The sequence below is a fragment of the Ammospiza nelsoni genome, chromosome 7, assembly GCF_027579445.1.
Source record: "Ammospiza nelsoni isolate bAmmNel1 chromosome 7, bAmmNel1.pri, whole genome shotgun sequence".
Lineage (NCBI taxonomy): Eukaryota > Metazoa > Chordata > Aves > Passeriformes > Passerellidae > Ammospiza > Ammospiza nelsoni.
Window position 1 is genome coordinate 17,529,626 of NC_080639.1, and position 21,854 is coordinate 17,551,479.

At 42.9% G+C, this 21,854-nt stretch overlaps 2 protein-coding genes across 7 annotated transcripts in view; both read right to left on the bottom strand.

Annotated features, from left to right (window-relative positions):
• OSBPL6 (oxysterol binding protein like 6) overlaps window positions 1-575 on the bottom strand; it is a 96,220-nt gene extending 95,645 nt beyond the window's left edge. For all 6 annotated transcript variants that reach the window (XM_059475477.1, XM_059475475.1, XM_059475478.1 and 3 more), the window contains exon 1: window positions 499-575. The gene's annotated coding sequence lies outside the window, so the exon portion shown is untranslated. The remainder of the gene's footprint in view (window positions 1-498) is intronic.
• A 7,533-nt stretch (window positions 576-8,108) lies between these two features.
• On the bottom strand, window positions 8,109-20,556 carry RBM45 (RNA binding motif protein 45). The gene is made up of 10 exons (XM_059475856.1): window positions 20,223-20,556; window positions 18,893-19,015; window positions 18,645-18,771; window positions 16,847-16,957; window positions 16,328-16,507; window positions 15,316-15,445; window positions 14,020-14,116; window positions 13,531-13,697; window positions 11,971-12,167; window positions 8,109-8,439 (listed from the first exon to the last, which is right to left on the bottom strand). The coding sequence occupies exons 1-9, from the start codon at window positions 20,499-20,501 to the stop codon at window positions 11,975-11,977; spliced, it is 1,407 nt and encodes a 468-aa protein (XP_059331839.1). The 5' UTR covers window positions 20,502-20,556; the 3' UTR covers window positions 8,109-8,439; window positions 11,971-11,974.
• Window positions 20,557-21,854: the final 1,298 nt, after the last annotated feature.

The window sequence follows — 21,854 nt, forward strand, 5'->3', positions numbered from 1 at the left end:
CTTTTTTGGAGAAACAGAACGAAAGCAAAAAGGTATCCTAAGAGCGCATCAACTTGGCAATAGCTAATCTGCAACTGCACCTCACAGACCACACAGTTTATTGGAGCATTTTAAATTGCTCTGCAGGGAAGGGCGAAAAAATCACGACTTCGGGGAGCGCCAGGGAAGCCGGGGCTGTCACCGGCGCATCTCTGCGCGGATGCCGTTACGTAACCCCGGCCCGGCCCGGCCCGGCCCCCCCGGTCCGGATGCTCCGGCTGCGCCCCGGGGCCGCAGAGCCACGGCCGGGCCCCAGCCCCAGCCCCGGCCCCGGCCCCGGCCCCGGCCCCGCCGCGCCCCGGCCGCTCCCGCCCTCCCCAGCGGCCCCGCCGCGGCACCGGCAGCGCCCGCCGAGCCCGGCTCCGCCGCCGCCCGCCCCGGGACTCCCCGCACAGGCCCGGCCCGTCCCGCCGCTCCGGGCCCACACCCGCGCCCCCAGCGCCGCCGCTCCGCGCCCACCTCCTGGCCGGGATCCGCGGCGCATCCCCGCTGCGGCCCGGGAGGCTGCGCCCCGCCGCTCCCGCTCCCTCCCTCCGTCAGGCGGGCGGGCGGGGAGCTGCGGCGGGAGGGAGGGAAGGAGGGAGGGGGCGGGCAGCCGCAGCCCCGCCGCGCCGCCCCCCGCCCCCGCCCGCCGGCCAAGGTGCCCTCGGCCGGCCGTACCCACCTGCGGCAGCGTCCCGGGCCCGGGCACAGGTGCGGCACCGCGCTGAGGAGGGGCTGGGGCTGGGGCAGCGATGCTCCGCCGAGCGCGGCTGCGGCCCTCTGCGCGCAGCGGCGGGGCGGCGCCGGGCTCGGCTCGGCTCGGCACGGCTCGGCACCTCGCCGTCCCTCCCGCAGCCGGCCCCGGTGCGCCCAGCAAAGCCCCGAGTCGGGGTGCTGCCGGCGTGACGGAGACAGCGGGCGGCGGCGGGGACCGCGTAACGGGCCTGGGTCATGACATCGTGTCTGGAATTGCACGGGAAAGCACGTGCCGCCCTGGAGCACAGGGATCTCCGTGCCGGGGCGGGAGCGCGGTGCCACACAAAGGGGTGCCGCCGGGGACAGCGCTCTCGGCAGCAGCCTAAGCGCCTTTCCCACCCAGGCTTGGTGACACAAGCACGACACCCAGCCTTGCACCGTCACCCTCCCGCAGTGGTCACTGCGTTAGCCGATCAATCTTTGTCAGCTGATAATGGGAGGTTGTAAAAAAACACATTACATGCGCCAGAAAGCTGCCGTAGAAATTACTCTTCTGATTTAATTTGTATTAGGTTCTTGGGGGTTGTTTTGCTTTGGTCGGTTGGATTTTTGGGGACGGGAATTGCTTTTTTTCCCCTGTAGATCCTCCATCACAGCTTTTTCAACATCCTTGATAGCTTAAGCACACCTTTGGAAAGGGGAAGCTGGACTGTCTTGTGTAGAGAAGCCATGGAGCGGAACAGGTCACCCTGCTGCGGAGCAGGCAGGTTGCAGACTCATCGGTCTGGTTGTGACACGCCTCCGGCACCCCGGTCACTCCCTGTCCTCCCCTGGGCTGCACCTCCTGCCCTCCAGAGGCGGCTCTGAGGCCTCTCTTGGCAAACTGTACTCAGACTACTTACATCCCCCACCTCAGCCCTGCTCTCTGTTCACAGTAACAAGATTGGAAATAGATGTTGTCGTCCAAGAAAATCAATTTAAATCCCTGGAGAACCGGATGCCACCGCCAGCAAATTTCAATAAGAGAATGGGAAAAAGGGCAAATACTGCAGAAAAAAGTAGATTTACAGAATTCTATAAATTATTGAACCTACACTAGTCATTAGGCAAAGACAGGCTGTGTGATGCTGATTTATGTTTTTCCTATTTCTCAAACTGGCAGCTGCAGATTTGGGAGCATCATTGTGCAACAAAGGGCATCCTGGCATAAAAAGTCATTGTCATTTTCCTATTAAAGCAGAGACCTCCATAGAAGGATCCCTTGACACAGTATTTTTGGTGTAACTTCTCAGATAAGCTTCTTGGAAAAAAAATTTATTCTTTCAGCTGAACCTGAAAGTGTCATTTTCAATGTGGTTGAATAAAGCTAGGACATTCATTAAGTAACACTTCTTTTTTTTTTCTTTTTGGTATTCAGTTTCCAAGAGCCGGAGGAGGAAAAATGCTAAGCAGGACTTTGGTGAGTGTCAGAGTAAGTTTTCATGTAAAATCCATAGAAATATTAAGCATGAAGCCACATACCTTATAAGACACATTTAAGATTGGATTATTAGAGCGCAATGCCTCTCCCCAAGCTAAGGTGCAAACAAGGCAATGTGCCGATGTCAGTAGTACATTGGATTTTATTTACCAGTAAATGGCTGGGACAGTGGGGTGGGAGAGTGAGAAAAATAGGAAAAAGGAAGCAGGGGGTGTCGGGAGGGAAGAGAATGACAGAGGGACATCACTGTGATAGAAAGATATCACCACCCGTGGATCCAGACAGCATCCTGTTACTCCTTTTCTGGTCTTCTCCATTGGAGGGGTGCCATGAAATGTAGAGTTCAATGGGTTAACACCTTCAGGTGTCCAAGGGAATGCCCAAGCACCACCCCTCCATGGGAAGAGATGTTTTACACTGTCTTTTGGTACACTGGATCTGTTGCCAGGTGGTGGTGGAATGCCTCAGAAATGAGTCTGAGGGTGCTTTGGGGGTCTTTAATGGCTTACACATGAAGCTGCCTCTGACATCAGCAAAGTCAAGCCAGTTATGCCCCATCACAAGGGATGCATGTGTGTGAATGTTAATGTCCCTTGTGGATGTGATCTGCCCCGAGGAGGGGAGGTGGCAATGTCACAACTGGGCCAGTTGCATGCTGGACAACAATTGGCATGATAAAAACACGATCCCTTCTCTGGAGGGTCTGCTTGTTATCCGACTCAAAGCTCAGCTTGCAGCCTCCAAGGGTGGGTGTTCATTCCCTCTGTCTCATGTGGAGCAGAGGCTCCACCAGCACATCCCCAAAACCTCTCCCCATCCACCCTGGCCACGGAAGGAAGAGTGCAAACCCTGCCTCAGAGTCTGTGGCTGCAGCTCCCCCTGCCAGACCCAGCCAGAGCTGATGTTCCAGCACAGCTGCTCAGCTGCTTTCCTTGTGGATTCACTCTTCTTCCCCAGCCTTGGTGACTTCTCCTTAGGCCTGAGATTAACTGGACAATAGTACCACCTTTATCTTATGTCAAGTTCCCATCAGGTATCTTAACTCACAGTTCAGTTTCCCAGATTCAGGCAGCGTGGGCTTCCTGCAGCTTCTTTAGAGACTTTGCCCATAGTGGGCAAAGTCCTTTGATGACCATAACAGTGATTTTTAAGTGTCTTAGAAACAATAATATCAGTAATGTAGTAACTGATTTTTCTTCTAAAAGAAATAAATAACAGGGCAGGGAGGCAGAGGTGTCTTAAGGTTCATTCAAAAACACCATTTCAGACAAGAGGTTATTCAACCTCTGTGACCTGAAAGAAATTCCAGAAAACTGTATTGTTAATTATCTCACTTGTTTCTGAACAATTTATTCTTTAATACTCTCTTAATGATCTTGATACCAAATTCTTAAGTGTCTATTCTGCAGAGGAGTTTGGGGTTTTTTCACTCATTTGCCTATACTTAGACCAAAGGGAAACAAACATGTAGAAGGGCAGTTTAAATTGTTTTAAAATAACACAGTTACATTACATAGATGGTAAACAAAGATGGATGACAAAGTGCCATGTATACACACAGATATCCTCATCTTCTAAGGTCTTAACTGATAGAACTTATATAGAACGTATAGTTCTTAATAGAACTGATTCTTAGATAACTGTAATCATTCCCATTTTTTACATCAGGCAACAGGGAATTTTACTAAATAGAAAATGAAACCTTTGCTTACCAGCCCTATGCTGAGGATAAGCAGATCTATGGACATTGGAAATATTTACTTACAGAACTGTAAGAAAATACTTTTATTTTCTCCTGTAATAAGCAATATTGTTGTTTCATTGCTGTCATTTATTGTTAGGGCGGTGTGTGTTTGGCCAAACAGTACCCTTAGTCAAGGCATAGATAAGAGACACATTTTTAAAAAAGATTTTTGTAAATTACACCTTGCATTTTTGCCAATTCATTGAATTATGAAAATCTGCGAGAGTACAGTAGTAATAATAAGTGAATGGAAGTACTTTAAAGAAAAAGCATGAAGTAGAGCACCAAAGAACATTTAGGAGTGCGTGATAATAAACGAGGCAGAGGGAGACCTTGGGAGGCAGGCTCATGGCAGGCAGAAGCTGTGCAAAGAAAAGGCAGGCACCAGCTGATGGAAACTGGATGTGCCCCAGATTAGGGGAGTGCCATAGGAGTGAAGAGCCATCTCCAGGAATCAGAAAGCACAGCTGCCAGTAGGATCCAGTAACCAGATCAACATCCCCTTTTTTGACAGATACTGACCACCCAGCACAACCTTATTTACTTTCCTCTCTGAGCCCTGTTTAGGACTGAATTGCTTAGAATACTTCTAGATGAGCACTGTTACACCTCAATAGCCTAAAATTACTTGTGTGAAAAGTTTCCTGATGATGCAAAATTACTCAAGGTAGGCAAAATGAAAACTGACTCTAAGCAGCTGTAGAAAGATCTGACAATAGTGAGCAATAGGGCAATGAGACAGTGGCTGAAAGTCTGTCAATAACTAGGAACTAATGTAAACAACCCTAATGAATATAATGAAAGTAATGAAAATAACCCTTACTAAACTTACATAATTATGGGCTATAAATTAGCCTTTATTACTTGGAGTCATTGTGAGTAGTTTTCTGCAAACACTGGTTTGCTGCTCAGCAGTAGTCCAAAAGGCAAACAGTGTTAGAAATTGCTTCAAAAGCAGCAGAAAACAAAGTAGGAAAGCTCATTACAACCTTGCATAAATGTCTTTGCACTTGAGTGCTGTGTTCCAGTTCCTTTATACGATAATGTGAAACTAGTAAATGCATGTATGCAAGTGAAAAAATATATGCAGAGGTATGGGAGTGCATCTGTGTGAGGAGATAATTCTAGCTGAAGAGCAGACTGAGAAAGGATTGCCTTTTGATCTATAAAATTCCCAGATACACAGGAGGCTGACAGGAAGCAATCACGTGCTGGTTTTTATCACACAAGACTTTGGGAAGACTCAGTAAAAGATCAGGCAGAGGGTTTAAAACAACAGCTGGGAAAAAAAATTTCATACACTTATTAAATTAGAGTTCTATTTAGAACATCCCTATTACATAAAAGAAACCAGAAAAACAAACCTGAAATGCAGTTTGTCAGAACTCCAGGAATCTCTGAAGACAAACATGATAAATCAGCTGGAGTGCTCAATCTCACATAAACAAACTCTGTATGGTTGATAGTATAGTTAACTATATCCACTCAAAAATAACACAAAGTTTGTTTCATACTTGATTTTGGCAGTGGTTAGCAGTCCCAATACTCATTTTCAGCACAATGTATGGTTTCTTTACTGCTCAGAGTGCAAAACCAAAGCAGTTTAAACACTTTGAACTATACATTTTAAACAGAGAAAAAAATCTCTGGTTAGAAGTGTTGTAACTATAATCCTTATAACCCTGCTGGCTACTACCAGCCCTCTGCTTTCTATTCTAGACTCAGTTCTTTCAAGCTTCAGTATTTAAAGGACTTGTTCTTAGTACCTCCACTAGAATAGCTTTCAAAGGGTCACAGTGGTACAGTTTCCTCTGCACTCCCTGGGAACTACCTAAAAATTTATTTTTCCAAAGCAACAGCTTCAAAGTTTCAGAGGGTCTCCAGGATAAAATTCCAAGAATGCTGTTATGTATGGGCATCGAGGCCATTTTTGGATCCTTGGCCTTTAAACAGGCAAAGGGTAAAACCCAGTGACAGCTGTTTATGGATAACCCATGTCTAAAATTCTGGCCATAATTTTAAGTAGCTTACTTGGTATGCTACCACACAGAAGAAAGGCAGCAAATTTTCATGTCCCCAGCATTATTATAAGAAGTGAATTCAGAATAGAAGTGAATTTTGTAGACTTGATAAAAATTTAAAAATATCAGTGGGTCAAAACACACACTGCATGTATTCACACGTCATTGCCTTTGATTTTGTTTTGCTGATTCAACATAACTTCCCTCCTGCTATCCTTAGCTATAACAGACACATAAGAAAGGGGATTTAGTGTGCCCAGCATGAAGATAAATCAGCATTCCAATACTTAAAATAACTTTCAGCCATCTTGCATTTTTATTTGTGAAGCTGCTTATAATTTGAAGTTTAGAAAATATTTTGAGCATATATTTGCATTTTCAATAGTTTTTATGTACACATACTCTGCTCTGTTAACACTGCCCTGTATCTTTTAAAATGGCATCTGAAAAATTTACTCACTATCACTTTCCAAAGACAGATCTTGGCCAGAAGAGCTGGAAGAATTCCCAGTGAAACTTCTGTACTCCCAAGCTCAGAATTTGTAAACACTTTCTCTAAATATAGAGTAAGATTTGATCAGCAGTTAACTCTTCAGTCTTAATAAAGTCCTGCAGATATTGTGTATTAGATATTGAATGTTAACACTGGACCTTCCCAAGGTCTGCAGAATTTGAAGATAAATTCCTAATAAAATAATTCAGGCGTGAGAGCAGGCAGATGTATAAAATAGATTAAATCAAAGCCTCATATCAATATTTATTTCTTACTTTTTTATAATCATAAAATTATTTCTACTGGACATAATTTAGTGTGATTTGTGAAATCTCTTATTATCTCATTTTCAAAGGTACAAAAGTCTTGTTCAACACCAACAGAAACTATGGCTGATGAACACAGCTGAAATCTAAGTCACTTATAGGTAAGCACACTAACTTCTACTTGTCAGCATCAAAGCACTGATACTGCAAAATAACACACCAGAAACCCAGACAGTTTTGGTCAATTCACTCACCAGCATCAAAGGGAATTATGAGTGACACAGGATTTTTTTCCAGTACAGGAACCTAAGGCTTACTCTCACAGCAGACAGAGATTTTACTTACCAGTGCAAGGATCTAGAAAAGCAGCCTGCCACTTATTAGCAGTGCTATGTAACAATTAAACAGGGAGTGATGATATCATATCCAATCAAAAGTTTGTATTTGTGTATTTACACAAACTGTTACTTAGCCAAAGAATAGATCTGTATTTACACAAACTGTTACTTAGCCAGAGAATAGATCATGAATGTTTTCAGGAAATGCACTGAGCTCTGAGAGCAGTAATGATTTTATTCTAAGTATCTTCTAAAAACCTTTACCCAAATAGTAAAACTGACTCCATGCAAGTCACTTGATAGCCTGATTCAGCAGTGACTAAAAGGGAGACAGTTGAAAACCAAACTCTACAAGCAGTGTCTTGAACCCTTCGAAATCAAAGTGGGAAGAAGGTTTTTTTGAGCTCCAGCCTAATTCTGTTCAGTTGCAGACCTGACTGAACAGGCTGGCAAGGGAGCTCCATAGCCCAAAGCAAGAATGTACAGAGCACTGGCCTTCCATGCCCAAGGATGCCATAGCCCACTGTTCCCAGAGACATGTAGTAATAAAAACAAGATTGAGAACAACTAGAAAATGGCATTGTTCTAGTTTGTAACATCAAGCTGTAAAGGATATCTACCAACCCTCTGTGTGTGTTGAATGCTCCCTCAAGCACCCGTTAGGACCATTCCAACATGATTCTTCTTCCCATCTTGGATGGCCTAACACCACCACAGTTACAACACTTTTGAGTGTTTACCCTCCTAGGGATGTTTATACCCCCTAAAGACACAGGCATCCACCCCACTAAGCTGGGCATTTTGGCACAGGAGACTCATCAAGCGGCCAATTCTACCAACAAAATATTTAAGAATGTACTTTGAATTATTTTCTTGATTACAGCAATTTTCTTAAATCTAGATGAATACTGTCATGTCTGCTGGCGTTGTTAAAGTTACTTTATTTTCTTTGAATTAACTGCTGTACTTCACTTTTCAATGCAATTTAAATAATGAGAGATGTCTTCTATTTTAACAGAATCTGAATCATTATCAATTAACCACTCAAGTCAGAAAATGCTGGCTCCTTTATTTCCTCCATCATTGTAATTTCCATCTTATAGGAAGGATTCAGGTAAAAACAAGAGCTATTTCTGTAATACAAGGTTATATACTATTACAAGAACAACCACCAGTTTACAGTTTTTAATGCCTACAGAATTTTCAAAACTGCATGTCTGCATATTCAGAAAGAGAAAGGATCATAGAGAGATCAACTAAGTAACAATAACAAATAAAAAGTTGTCACTGAAAAAAGCTGTCACTGTCCACAGGAACCATGTCTAGTCACGTTTTCAGTCAGTCAGTCAGCTAGCTGAGGGTCATGTCATTACTTAGTTTCTGTAGAAAAAACACAAGCACAAAAATAGTATCAAAAAGCAACATACCTATTTTTATTTCAAAGTACATATTATAAAATATAATAATTACAACAGCATATAAATAAGGCTTTCAATATCTTTGGAAGAATAATACTAAAGTTTTAAGCATGCTTCTTTAACTTTTAAAGAAGTGCCTCTTTCAGCTGTGTGTAAAAGCCACCATTTTTTCTGCAGTACACTGTTGATACAAAATACAGCTATTTTTTTCAATATACACAACTCTGATACAATTACCTTTTAAAAACATTTTTGTAGAGCAGTAAATCATTAAAATATATTAATAGTAATATCAGGATTTCAATAAAGGTTTAAGTCAAAAAATTGAATGCAAATGAAATCAGTGATGCAGTACTTCTTCCAGACAAGAATAAAGAAAGACAAAAATAACCAAGTATTTTATGACAGAAAAAAAAATTCAACTTAATCAGTAACTAAATAATTATTAAAAATACCCAGGTTTTTTCAGCAGGGGAAAAATGCAATGAATCCATTTTCTGTGGGTTGAAGTCAATCAGCAATGAGTATCAAAAGCCATAGAACTTTGCTCCACATATCTATGCCTGGCATTTCTAACACAAGCTGGTTAGAAACTCTGCTTTCTAAGGACCGTTTTAAAATCATATGACAGACATTTTGGGTGGGTTTGGGGTTTTAGTTTTGTTTGCTTGTGGGTCTCTTGCTTAGTAGTTTGGAGGGGAGAGGATTTTCAAGGGTGGGGGTGATATTTAAATAGAACTACTAGGTAGCAATGAAGATTAATTGGAATGCCACAATGCATTCTTCTGACAGCCAGCAAATTCTTCCCTTCCTCTTCTATTTTTTGAACGACACTGTGTGTGTAACCAGCATCAGACACTGCAGTGAGCTTTTCACAAAATATCCAAGTGACACAAAGAAAGGTCTGCTTTTAGCAACTGACTAGAAGTAATCACTGCAGTTATCTTCTCAAGCCTACACTGATGTAAAGCAAGATAATTTGAAGTGATTATTTCAGCCATAAATATTTGCTTAGCAGAAAAGGGAATAACCTCACACCCCAAAAAACTTACATTAGAACTTAAACTGGTGAAGAGAACCCTACCAGTCTGTATTTCCATCTTTTCTCTGCTACTTTTAACTATTCATATAAACAAATTAGTTTTCATTGACTGGTAGAAGAACCAGAACCAGAAAAATTCATTAGTGGATTAGTTCAGAATATTAATAGATGTGTATTCAAATTTGTCTGATAAACTAAGTTTGTTGCAAGGTAACAGAAAGTTCTTATAGTCAGAAGTTTGCATTGCAAAAGCATTATGAGCAGCATACTGTTACCATAAAACCTTTTTTAAGAACCAATTTTGTAAATTGTATTTTAAAAAATGCTGTTTGCATAAGAAGGTGTTGGGGAAAAACTTCAAATGTGTTAAAAAATTAATATTGTACTTAATTATTACATTGTATTACATTTATTTTCATAAAGATTCTAGAATTCACAGGTCTTATGAATTTTCATCAGAAAACCTTGTATAGAACAGACTATTTCAGAAATTCAGTCACCTTGTTAGAGACAAAAGGCAAGCAGCACAACAGGACTTTAGAAAGGATTTTTTTGTTAAGAGGCAATGATTTCCTTAAGTGAAAACTCACAGAAGTTTTAGCTAGGAAGGTTATTTCCTACAGCTAAAATTGAAAATGAAAAAAGTTAGTATTCTCACATCTTTAAAAAAAAAAACCACAACTATTTCAGAGGTAGGGAGAATTGCATCTCTTTTCACATGCACAATTTAACACTTTAATCAAAAGCAAAATATAAGCCCCTAAATTACTGCAAGCTTGTCAGTCAGTCCAGTGCAAAGTCAGGCAGTGGGAAAATCACTTTTATGGGCAAGCCCTTTTGAAAGGCAATCTTTCCTTTTAGGTACCACTTCATTTGTATTTAAGAAACCAACTAAGGGACAAATGAACAAGTAATGCTGTCTGTCTATCCTGAAAAGAGATAGATGCCAAGACAACCTGCTAAGAAACCTTAAAATTGCATTCATCAGAGCCGCTGATTAAAAAAAAAGTTTCAATTAAGTTTTAGCTATAATTCCATGCAGAAAAAGAATGCCCAGAAATCCAACTTATTAAAACAAAAGTTGCGTACAAAAACTAAGGCCATGTTTAGTATCTGCTGCTTATCAAAAAAGCAACTGGGAGGTCCTTAGAAGAAAAGGAGCTAAAGAACACTTTGGGCAAAAGCTTTTTTTGGTCTTTGCAACTCTGGGGTCACAAAGAATATCTATACAAAGAAAGGTACAAAGACTAAAGCTTAGAGGGAAAATACTGATGCAAAGACAGTCATGTGATATTTTCTGAATTAGTTAAATCAACACTTCATATGCCCTAGGAAGACAGTATGGTACTGCAAATATCTGGAAGCTATAGTAATATTTGAGAGTTATTTTGTAGAAAAAAAGGCTTAGGCTTTTTTCTACCCCACTTAGGCTTTTCTCCCCCAACTATATTCACCTTTGGCAATAGTCCTACGCTGAAAAAAATAATTCAAAAATGTGATGAAAGTCAATATAATTTGAAGCAAAGCAAAATGTTTTAAAAGAACAACAGAATTTTGGTTCCCGAAGGCAGTAAGATATAAAGCATCTCTAGGAGTTTAGCTAGATTTTACAGACCATAAGCATAAAATAATTAAGTTCTCAAACACCTATCTCAATTCCTTAACCACAGGCTCTGCTTTATTTTCTCCACAATCACATATTTCAATCACACCTAATTTCTGAGACCCAAATATCCCAAGCCTTTGGTTTCACCCGACAATCTTACCTGTCCCCCCCAACCTTTTTTTATTTACCCTGTCACTCCTCTGCTCTTCAAAGGCTCAACCTTTCATCTTTAACCAATGCCACTGAGGGCATATGATAGTAATGAAAAAAAGACACACACAAGCTTATGTCTGTTTCACTGTTTATTTTTTGCATACTCTTTTCAATGTCAGCTGATTCTCCCAAGTACAAAAGTGATATTTCTATGAACATCCAGATTGATTTTAATCAACTGGTTCATTTTGTTTTTCAAGGATTATAAAAATTGATTTTTATAAAATAAAGTGCACGTGCGTATATATATAAAAGCATACACACGCCCATATATATAGATATATATATGCATGTGTGTGTGTGTGTATACACACACAGATATATCAAAAATTATATATATGGAAATATATATTATATATATAACTAAAGTATATTATAAAGTACATATATTACATATAACTAAAGTTATATATATATATATATATATATATATATAACTAAAGTGATATGTATGTATATACATACACGTGTGTGTATGCACACAGAGATATATCAAAAATTCTATTTCAGTTTGCTAGCTAAGAATAGAGTTTCTCATTCTATGTTTGTATCTACCTGCAAACTCTTAGCCTGTCCCTGAGTGAGGTACTCCAGCCTGGGTAGGGAAGAGCCCAGCTGGTGGGGGCACTCACCTGCTCAGTAAGTTCTCTGGCGCTTGTTGGGCTCCTCGGAGGGTGAGTCTGCCAGCCTCACCTTCAGCCTCACACCATTCACAATCTTGCCATGCAATGCAGTTATGGCCTCGCTGGCACTTGCTCTGTCTGCAAATTTTGCATAGGCCACATTTTTTCCAGCCACAAGATAAACACTTATCAATTGTCCAAAACGACTGGGGGTGGAGAAAAAAAGAAAAGGTCATTTACAGATTTTCCTGCAAAAAAATATCCAGTCTAAAGCACATATGATTTGTTAACTGCAAAACCAGGATTTTTATATCTATGCTCCCAATTTGCATATTCCCCTCTCTTGAATTAGGGGCAGAAGTACAAATGAACACTAAAAGGTTCAGATGTTTTCTATGAAATACTACAACAGAGCCACAAATATCAATTATCTCTCTCTTACTTACAAGAATATGTAAAGCTGATCAATATTACAGTCCCCAAACACCAAATGGCACTCAAAACACCCCACAAAAACAAAACAAGAAAAAGCCCCAAAGCAACCAAAAATAAGACATACACACCCAAGCTGGCAGGTAATTTGGAAGCTAAATCTGCATCTCACTTAAATGAACTTGCACAGTTGTAATTTTATCTTTGAAAAGGTGTCACTGAAATGACTCAGAAAGCAAGCATTGCAGCTTCAGGCAAAAATAAGAGTATTGTTTTTTTCTATTTTTTAGGAAAAATAGAATACTCAGATCCGTAAGTATTTTTTAAAAATTGTCTGCTTGCTTCTTACAGAAGTTATGCTAAACTGTCAAGTCTCAGGTCCATAGCCTTTTCCTCCACCAGTATCTGATTAAGAAAATCCACTATATCATACTGGTACAATTTTGACTTCCACACAAACTGCTTTCCCCTCCTGATGCTTTTAAAATATTTTGGCTTTCCAAAGATTTATTGCAAATTCAAGCTATTAGAAAAGGGAAATGTCTCTTTTTTCAAGAGTATATTACAAATTAATAATATAAAATAATGAAGAACTGCTAATTACAGATTTTTTTAAAGATGGCAGAAATTATCTCAAGTCTTTGCTCCACATAGGGAGATAGAAAGAACAGTTGAAATAGTGTTAGAAGGATGCAAGCCATTATAGTGTATCAGGTACACCTACAACAACACCCTACACTTGCTCCCCGTAAGTTACTGTGGAAATTTACCAAAATAGTTAAATGCCTAAAAAAAATAAGTAAAAGAAAATGTAAAATTAATAAGGAAATTGCAACTTGAACTACTACAATTTTGGTTAAAAATCTACATTAGAAGACTAAACATTTTACTTCAGATTAAGTAAATTGATAATAAAGTTGCTATACTGATGATACTGCAGATGTGTGAATCCCATGACACACATCTTTCAAAAAGTAACTGTTACCTACTGTTCACTTAGGACTTCATAGTCACTGTACACTGCCTTTTCTGGAAAGAGTTTTCAGGCCCTCTTTTTTATTTTCAATATTTACTTTCAATATTTCACAGTTTGTTTCCTTTTTGTTAGGGAACACTTATTTGTAGACGGAGTCTTACCAGAACACATCCTCCAGTACATTTACTGGTAAAGGATGGGGATGAAAAAGTATGAAAAGCCTTTCCTTCACAGAAGTGTCAGGTGGAACTTTTTTTTTGGGTGGTGGAAGTATGGCATCTGTTTGGGGCTGCAGCAACTGTGGGGCAGAAGCTCCTCCAAATGCTTGCTGAAACAAGGGAAAAAAATGCAAGTGTAAGTTAACTGGTGGTGGGGGGCAGAGGAAGTAATTTTACCTTTCTTACCATTTTTGTTCCATTACAGGACATAAATAGGCTCTGTGAGTTCTAATCTTCATTACTTTATTTACTTTAGTTATTTCATTAAACTGGACAACAAATTCAAGCAAGGTCAGACACGCTTTTAGGGAATAAAGATGCAGCACATAGAACAGTTTGCAGAAGCAGGTGAGCAGGGCTCTTTATTGGCATACGTGAGGTTCCTCACAACAACTCAGAAGCACAGCAACGGCGTCCGTGATCGGAACTTACAGGAGGCGCCCTGTACTGCTGAACCATGGCGCTGCTGCCGCGCAGCGCCGACGACACCTGCGCTGTCACCAGCTGCGTCGCCATCTTCCTGATCAGCCTGCAGGCACAAGGGACAACACACTGCTTTCAAGAAAGAGCTAAGTAAACTTACATTTAGCAAGAAAAAGTAAGTTTTAATACACATCAGAGTATCTCTAGAAATCTGTAATAACGAAAATCGCAACAGGCTTTCATGACAGCCTACGGAGAGATCTGAAAGCCTGCACACTAGCTGCAACTCACTGAAAACATTCATTCATTACCACTTAGAGATATACAGAACTCCTCTTTGGGGTTTTTAACACTCTAGGGGGGAAAATATTAAATTATCTCTACAAGGGCCCACTACATTTTGTGAGGCAGGCCTAAAAAGCAAAACAGACAAAAAAATTTCCATGTGTTTTCATAAAGAACACAGAGATTCAGTTCAGAGATCAAAATATTACCATAGAAAGTTTACTTCCAGCTGTCATTTTCCAGAGATTTTTCTTTGTTCTGTTTCAGAGTAAGAAAAAGCAATTGCTCTTTTTGCATAGACACACAGCCTGTGTTGCAAGACCATGTAGGAATTATTGAAGAATGAAGATTGCAATATCAGATCAGCCACGCACTTCTGAAGTGAATCACTCCACTGCCCCTCCTTACTGCCTTAATCTCCCAGAACAGGTTTGACGCGAACTAGACTCCTTTAGGATGAAACTAAGGCAAAACACTCACTGCAGGAGATTACTTAAGCTGCTCCACCTTGTACTGGGCATTTAAAACACAGGAAGAAGCCAGAGATGGTCAAACAGCTGAGAATTCCCCACACTGTGCCAATATCAGATCCTCAGCACCCAGAAGTTTTACTCTACATATGTGCTTCACAAAACTACTACTTGCACTACTGTAAACACAACCAAGAGATGAAGTACATAAATCTAGTTTGAATTCATAAACCTCATCAAAAATACATTCCAGCCTTGTTACATGTTACAGATATATTGACAGATTCTTGCCAAATCCTAAAATTTTAGATAGTATCTTAAGACTATGTATTTTAATATTTTCTTAATCTACCAAGACTACTACGTTTCAAAAGGCTTGTTCTAAACCATTCAAGAAGAAAACCCGAAACCGAACAGTTTCAGAAAATACTACTGGCAAGCGTGGCACAAGCTCACAGTGATAACTGATGTTACACCTTATGTTACAAATGTGTTTATTTTATATTTTGCTCTCCAGAATGTAACTTCCAGCTTCGTAAATTGTACTTACTCTGAGCTGTCATTCCCATCTTCTAGGAAAATGACAGTTAGTCGATTTCCAGGAGGATACTCAAAGCCGTGCAGTTTGTACTTGGCATATATAGCTGAGGCAGCAGTGCTGTACTGAATCACAGCGTACCCTGCAAGCACCGTGCACACAGCGTCAGCAGGAAACAGGGAACTCCTCAGAACAAACCACACTCACATGAGCAATGCATTTAAACTGCACATCAGTCATGGATGACATAAAATTCTTAAGTCTTTTTAGCACACATCATTATTACTTCATCACTTTTATTTGTGAAGGAAGCTTCAGTGAAATTTACTAGTGACAGATGAGCTGTATTTATGCTAGCTTGAAAAGCTGACAGTAAAACCATACAAGTGAAAACACATCTTCCTCACTACTCCAGAACTAGTAACAAAAGGATACATAATTTTATTTAAAAATGCAGTTATCCCATCAACAGTGAATTTCAAGAACTGTAAAGTTAAAATATAACTTTCTGAATCATTTACATTTCAAATATCTTGGAGAAGAGATCCCTTCCATATTTGTCTCAGCAGCAGTAAAACAAGACTGAAACCAAACAACCTTTCAGTAGAAAACATGATCCATTTTAGAATTATTTAATCCCCATTTACCTATGTCAACTTCTACACACACACATATTTCAGAATAAAAAATTCTGAAGATCTGTTTAGAGAACATTTTATTTTAATGTCTCATAATTTCTGAAACTTCTTCATTTATTCTGCCTCAAACTATTATTTTGACCAAAACCCACTTAGCATGATTTTGATTCCTGAGTTTTTATTATCTGAAGGTAAAGGTATAAGCCCTATGTGTAAACAGGGGTTCAAACAAAACTGAATTTTTGGGTGTATGCAGTGATAGCAGCAACAACCGCTTGTTTCCAACGAATGTACTGTATTTTGCAGTGCAAATTAATTAAGCATAATTACAAGGGATTCCCTTCAGAGAAAAAAAAAAGATGAAAACCTTTTGTACTTTTACTTACCACTATTGGTATGAGGGTCTCTCTGCACATCACAATATTCCAGACCTGGAACTAAATCGAAGAGGGCGAACAGCTGCTCTTGAATAAAGGGGAGCCGAGACACCACCGACAGGCGCTTTGAGACTGGCTCTTGAATTCGGGTCTCAGCTTTTTCAAAGCTACAATATTCTGGCTGCATACCTCAAGAATCAACAAAATAATCTGAGTCATCATACTTGCATGCCACATTTCATGCCCATGTTACATCAGACTTTTAAAAGTAATCCAAGTCAACTATATGCTGAAGGTGACGTGTTGATTTCACCAGTGCCGGTCACAAAATAACTGGGCAACCAGAGCAAAGCAAGCCATAAAAGTAGAGAGCTGAAATTCCTGGCCAGTTTCTAACTTCAACATCCAATCTACTATTGAAGTGTTGACCTAAGCCTCCATCAGCTTCCCTTCCTCCAAACCACATTATTACTTAGTAACCATACTGGAGACTACAAATCATTCTTAGTGTAAAAAGCTGTGACTTACAAAATGGAAGCGTATTTCCTCTTAGTTCTGGTCTCATGACATTACTGTAATAATCGTGTTCAAAAGACTCAGATGACTTGTTTTTCGGTTCAGCCAAAATGGCCCTGTAGCCTGAAAGAAACAGCCACACAGATAACAACACCTCAGCACATCTCAGTTATCAGACCAGGCCCACATTCTTCAAGTTCCATATTTAGAAACATATTATTCAGATAACCCAGTAAGTGCTGGCTTTAGAGGAATAACTAAATTATAACTCTTGAAGTCTGCCCAAATAATTTTATGAAAGTTAACAGCTTTCAAATGGAATTACTCCTACTCACAAGTTAAGCACGACAGAGGCTAACTGCCATGAGAGTGACTGAGCACTGGCACAGGCTGCCCAGAAAAGCGATGGAGTCTCCACGCATGGGGATATTCAAAGGTCACCTGGACATGATTCTGGGCCACCAGTACCCAGGTGACCCCACCTGAGCCAAGAGGTTGAGCAAGATAACCTCCAGAGTTCCCTTCCAACTTCAACCATTCTGTGATACTTAGCAGGATTCTGAGATGCTCCAGAAGCCATCACCTGAACTTCTGTGCTAAAACAGTAGTTTATGGATGTTTTACACTGATCTACATTTTGTTTCTATGAAAGAAAGAGGTATTACACTCAACTACATTACTATCCAACTAATCTCATTTTAACCTCACAGCAAAAAGGAAATACAATTTGATTGTGAAGTAATCTCTGGTTCATATTCCTATACACAAATGTAATTTCTGTAAAACCATTTACGATACATACAATGCAGAACCACCACACACATTACTAAGGAAAAAAGAACCAAAGAAAGCCATAAAAACATCAGAACAACAAATAACCACACCCCAAGTTGTTTCATATTTGTGATTAAGCAACACTGAACAGGATGTAGGACTGGAAGACAGCTGTTAGGCTTTTAGGAAAACCTTTCCTCTCCTGGATGAGCACACCAAATTTCCTCTGCCTCCCCTCCAAAGTCTTGTGCTTCCAGCCCTGACATCTTTCCACCAGCCTCACTCAAATTCATAAACTTTTGGTACTAGAGCTTAAGTGACAAACTATAGAATCACAGAATGGTTTGGGTTGGAAGGAAACTTCCATATCATCGAATTCCAGCCCCCTGCCTTGGGAAGGGACACCTTGCACTACACCAGGTTGCTCAGAGCCCTATACAACTGGCCTGGAACATTTCCAGGGATAGGACATCCACAACTTCTCAGGGCAGCCTGTTCCAGTGCCTCACTAGGTGGCTGGTAATAAATAAAGCATACAAAGTCTTTCACTCTGTAACAGATAAATCATGACACTAAACAAAATCACACTTCCCCCAGTTTCAGTTAGCATGAATTTGTTCTTAAATAAATGTGATCACAACAGAGTCCCTATGTGTCATAAAATATATTTTATATAATAATTAATTTTATATCAAATACCTTTTATTAAAACTGCCTATTTGCAAGGACAAATTAAAATATTTTCCTATGTATGAAGCCTACACTACAGATCAATAATCATGCATAAAAGAAAACTGTGTCCATTTCCAACTCTTCTCACTGATCCTACTTGCAGTTTGGTCCTGAAAAATCACAACCAGGTGACTGTTCTCAAAGAATGTTAACAATGCTATTATTTATTTGCAATAGAACTTTGTCTCAACGTGTTTCTGCATCATGAATAATTTAGCTGCAAACAAAACTAAAAATTATAGGTGTATTATGATGATGCACACTTATTGGAAAAAACGCTTAAAGAATTCACTTGGATTCTTACTTCGATCACACTCCTCAATTGCTAGGGCAGCTTGCGATGGTTTCAGGTACCTGACATAGCCCAAACCTTTACTTTCTCCAGTAGTCTTGTTTTTAATAATGCTGCAATATTCAATGTCTCCATACATCTAGAACAATGAAAAAAATATATTAATTTCCAATGTGAAAACCATTAAAAGTTCCATGTGGCATGCCCTTCTAATAATTTTAGAAAAAGGCATTTTAAAATAACAAACAGTGAATCAGAACCTTGAACTTCTCCCGCAGATCCTCCTCCGTGTAGGTTTTTGGTATCATAACAAAGATTCGTGTGAGCTCCTCATCTTCAAGATCTCGGTGGCTTCCAGAAGCTCTTGACTGTGCAATAAACACCTAACAAAATAATTACATAGTTAGCAATTACTGGCAAAAGGGTCTAAGACACATATCAACAAGCAAGTGAAATAGTTAAACTGTCTTTGTATTTGTTATTCACCTAAGCTGCCTTAGCATCGAGAGAAAAGAACACCTGTGACCACCTGTGATAAAAGACCTACAAATACAATAAATCCCAAACAGGACAGGGGCCAGAGAAGTTCCTTACTGGGGATAATGAGGACTGGTGAGAAATACCACTGCTGATTCAGCAGCACTGTCAACATCACCGGTGTCAGGTAGCAAAGAATGCATTATTGTAACACACCTAGTACAGCAGTAGTAGAAACAAATAAGCAAGCAAGGACACAAGAAAGCCTAGCAGCTTAATAAAACCGGGCTACTGCAGCTCAGTGTGAAGCGAAGTTGGCAGGCCTACTGCTCTATCACAGGAGGATCACAGCTTCTCATATCTGTTACTGTTAAAATCTTTTTTAGTTACTGAAATAAATTTCATCTCAGAAGTGCACACCAGAAGACAACAAAGAAAAAAAGCCCAAGTAAATCACAAACAAACAAAAAAAAACCAAAACCAAAACAACCAAGTAAGAAAGACTTTCAAAGCAAGCCTGCTATTCAAAACTAGCAACTGATTTCACAAAGCTCTTAATTTATTTTTCTAGTGGCCATGCAAGGGCGTGAAACTCAGATCTTTTGACTTCCAATGGCAAGCTCATCAGAAAATATTTCAGTGACTCAATACAAACTCATTCATACTTTCTTAGTACTTGGTGAACAGGAAAGCAAATCAGGAAGCTGAACAGTTCCATAAATAAAAAAAAAGTTTTGAAAAGGGTTCACGAGCTACAAAACCAATATAAAGCATACTGGCAAAACCAGCTCTATTTATTCCCAACTATTCTGCTTCCAACATTTAAAATATAGGAAAGTATCTTTGTCGGGAACACGCGCTCACTTCCGGGCGCGGCATTTTCCGCAGGCCCGCTCCAGCGCAGGCCGCCCGTGGGACTCGGGGGGCGGCCCGGCCTCACGGGAGCCGCGGCCGGCCGTGCCCGGGAGGGGCCGGGCCCGCCCGGGCAGTGCGGCCAGGCAAGGCCGGCCAGGCGGCGGCTCCCCGGGCCTGCTCCCCGCCCGCGGCTCCCGCTGCCCCCGCTCGGCCCGCCCCGGCCCAGCCTGGGAGCCCCCGGCCCGCCCCCGGCCGCACCTTGATGGGCTTGCTGTCGGGGAGCAGGCTGCGGCCGTGCATCTCCTCCATCGCCCGGCAGGCCTGCGAGCTGCGGGCGAACTTGATGAAGGCGATGCCGCGGGACTCGTTGGTGCGCCTGTCCCGCAGGAGCCAGATGTTCTGGATGTCCCCGAAGGGCGAGAAGCGCTCCCGGATCAGCGCCTCGCCCGTGTCCTTGCCCAGCACCACGAAGACGCGGCTGTTAGGCGGCTCGTCCAGGCACTCGGCCGACAGGCGGATGCCGCTGCTCTCCTCCATGGCAGGGCCGCCGGACACCGCGGGCTTCTCCAGGGCTACGGCAGGGAAGGGCAACAGCGCCTTTTCCGCCGCCGATACCAGCGCGCCCGCCCCTTCCGCCGTCCCTTCCGCCGCCGCTTCCGCTGCACCGCCCCGCACCGTCCCTCACCGCACCGCGCACACCGCCCCGCGCACACACCGCACACACCGCACCGCTCACACACCGCACCGCGCACACCGCACCGCTCACACACCGCACTGTGCACACCGCACCGCGCACACACCGCACCGGTCGCACACCGCACCGTCCCTCACGGCACCGCGCACACCGCACCGCTCACACACACACCGCACCGCGCACACCGCACCGCTCACACACCGCACTGTGCACACCGCACCGCGCACACCGCACCGCTCACACACCGCACTGTGCACACCGCACCGCGCACACCGCACCGCGCACACCGCACCGCGCACACACCGCACCGCGCACACACACACCGCACCGCGCACACCGCACCGCTCACACACCGCACTGTGCACACCGCACCGCGCACACACCGCACTGGTCGCACACCGCACCGTCCCTCACGGCACCGCGCACACCGCACCGCTCACACACACACCGCACCGCGCACACCGCACCGCTCACACACCGCACTGTGCACACCGCACCGCGCACACACCGCACCGGTCGCACACCGCACCGCGCACACACCGCACCGTCCCTCACGGCACCGCGCACACCGCACCGCTCACACACCGCACCGCGCACACCGCACCGCTCACACACCGCACTGTGCACACCGCACCGCGCACACCGCACCGCGCACACCGCACCGCGCACACACCGCACCGCGCACACACACACCGCACCGCGCACACCGCACCGCTCACACACCGCACTGTGCACACCGCACCGTGCACACACCGCACCGGTCGCACACCGCACCGGTCGCACACCGCACCGCTCACACACCGCACCGCGCACACCGCACCGCTCACACACCGCACTGTGCACACCGCACCGCGCACACACCGCACCGGTCGCACACCGCACCGCGCACACTGCACCGCGCACACCGCACCGCGCACACACCGCACCGCGCACACCGCACCGCGCACACACCGCACCGGTCGCACACCGCACCGTCCCTCACGGCACCGCGCACACCGCACCGCTCACACACCGCACTGTGCACACCGCACCGCGCACACACCGCACTGGTCGCACACCGCCCCGCGCACACACCGCACCGTCCCTCACGGCACCGCGCACACCGCACCGCTCACACACCGCACCGCGCACACCGCACCGCTCACACACCGCACCGCGCACACCGCACCGCGCACACCTCACTGTGCACACCGCAC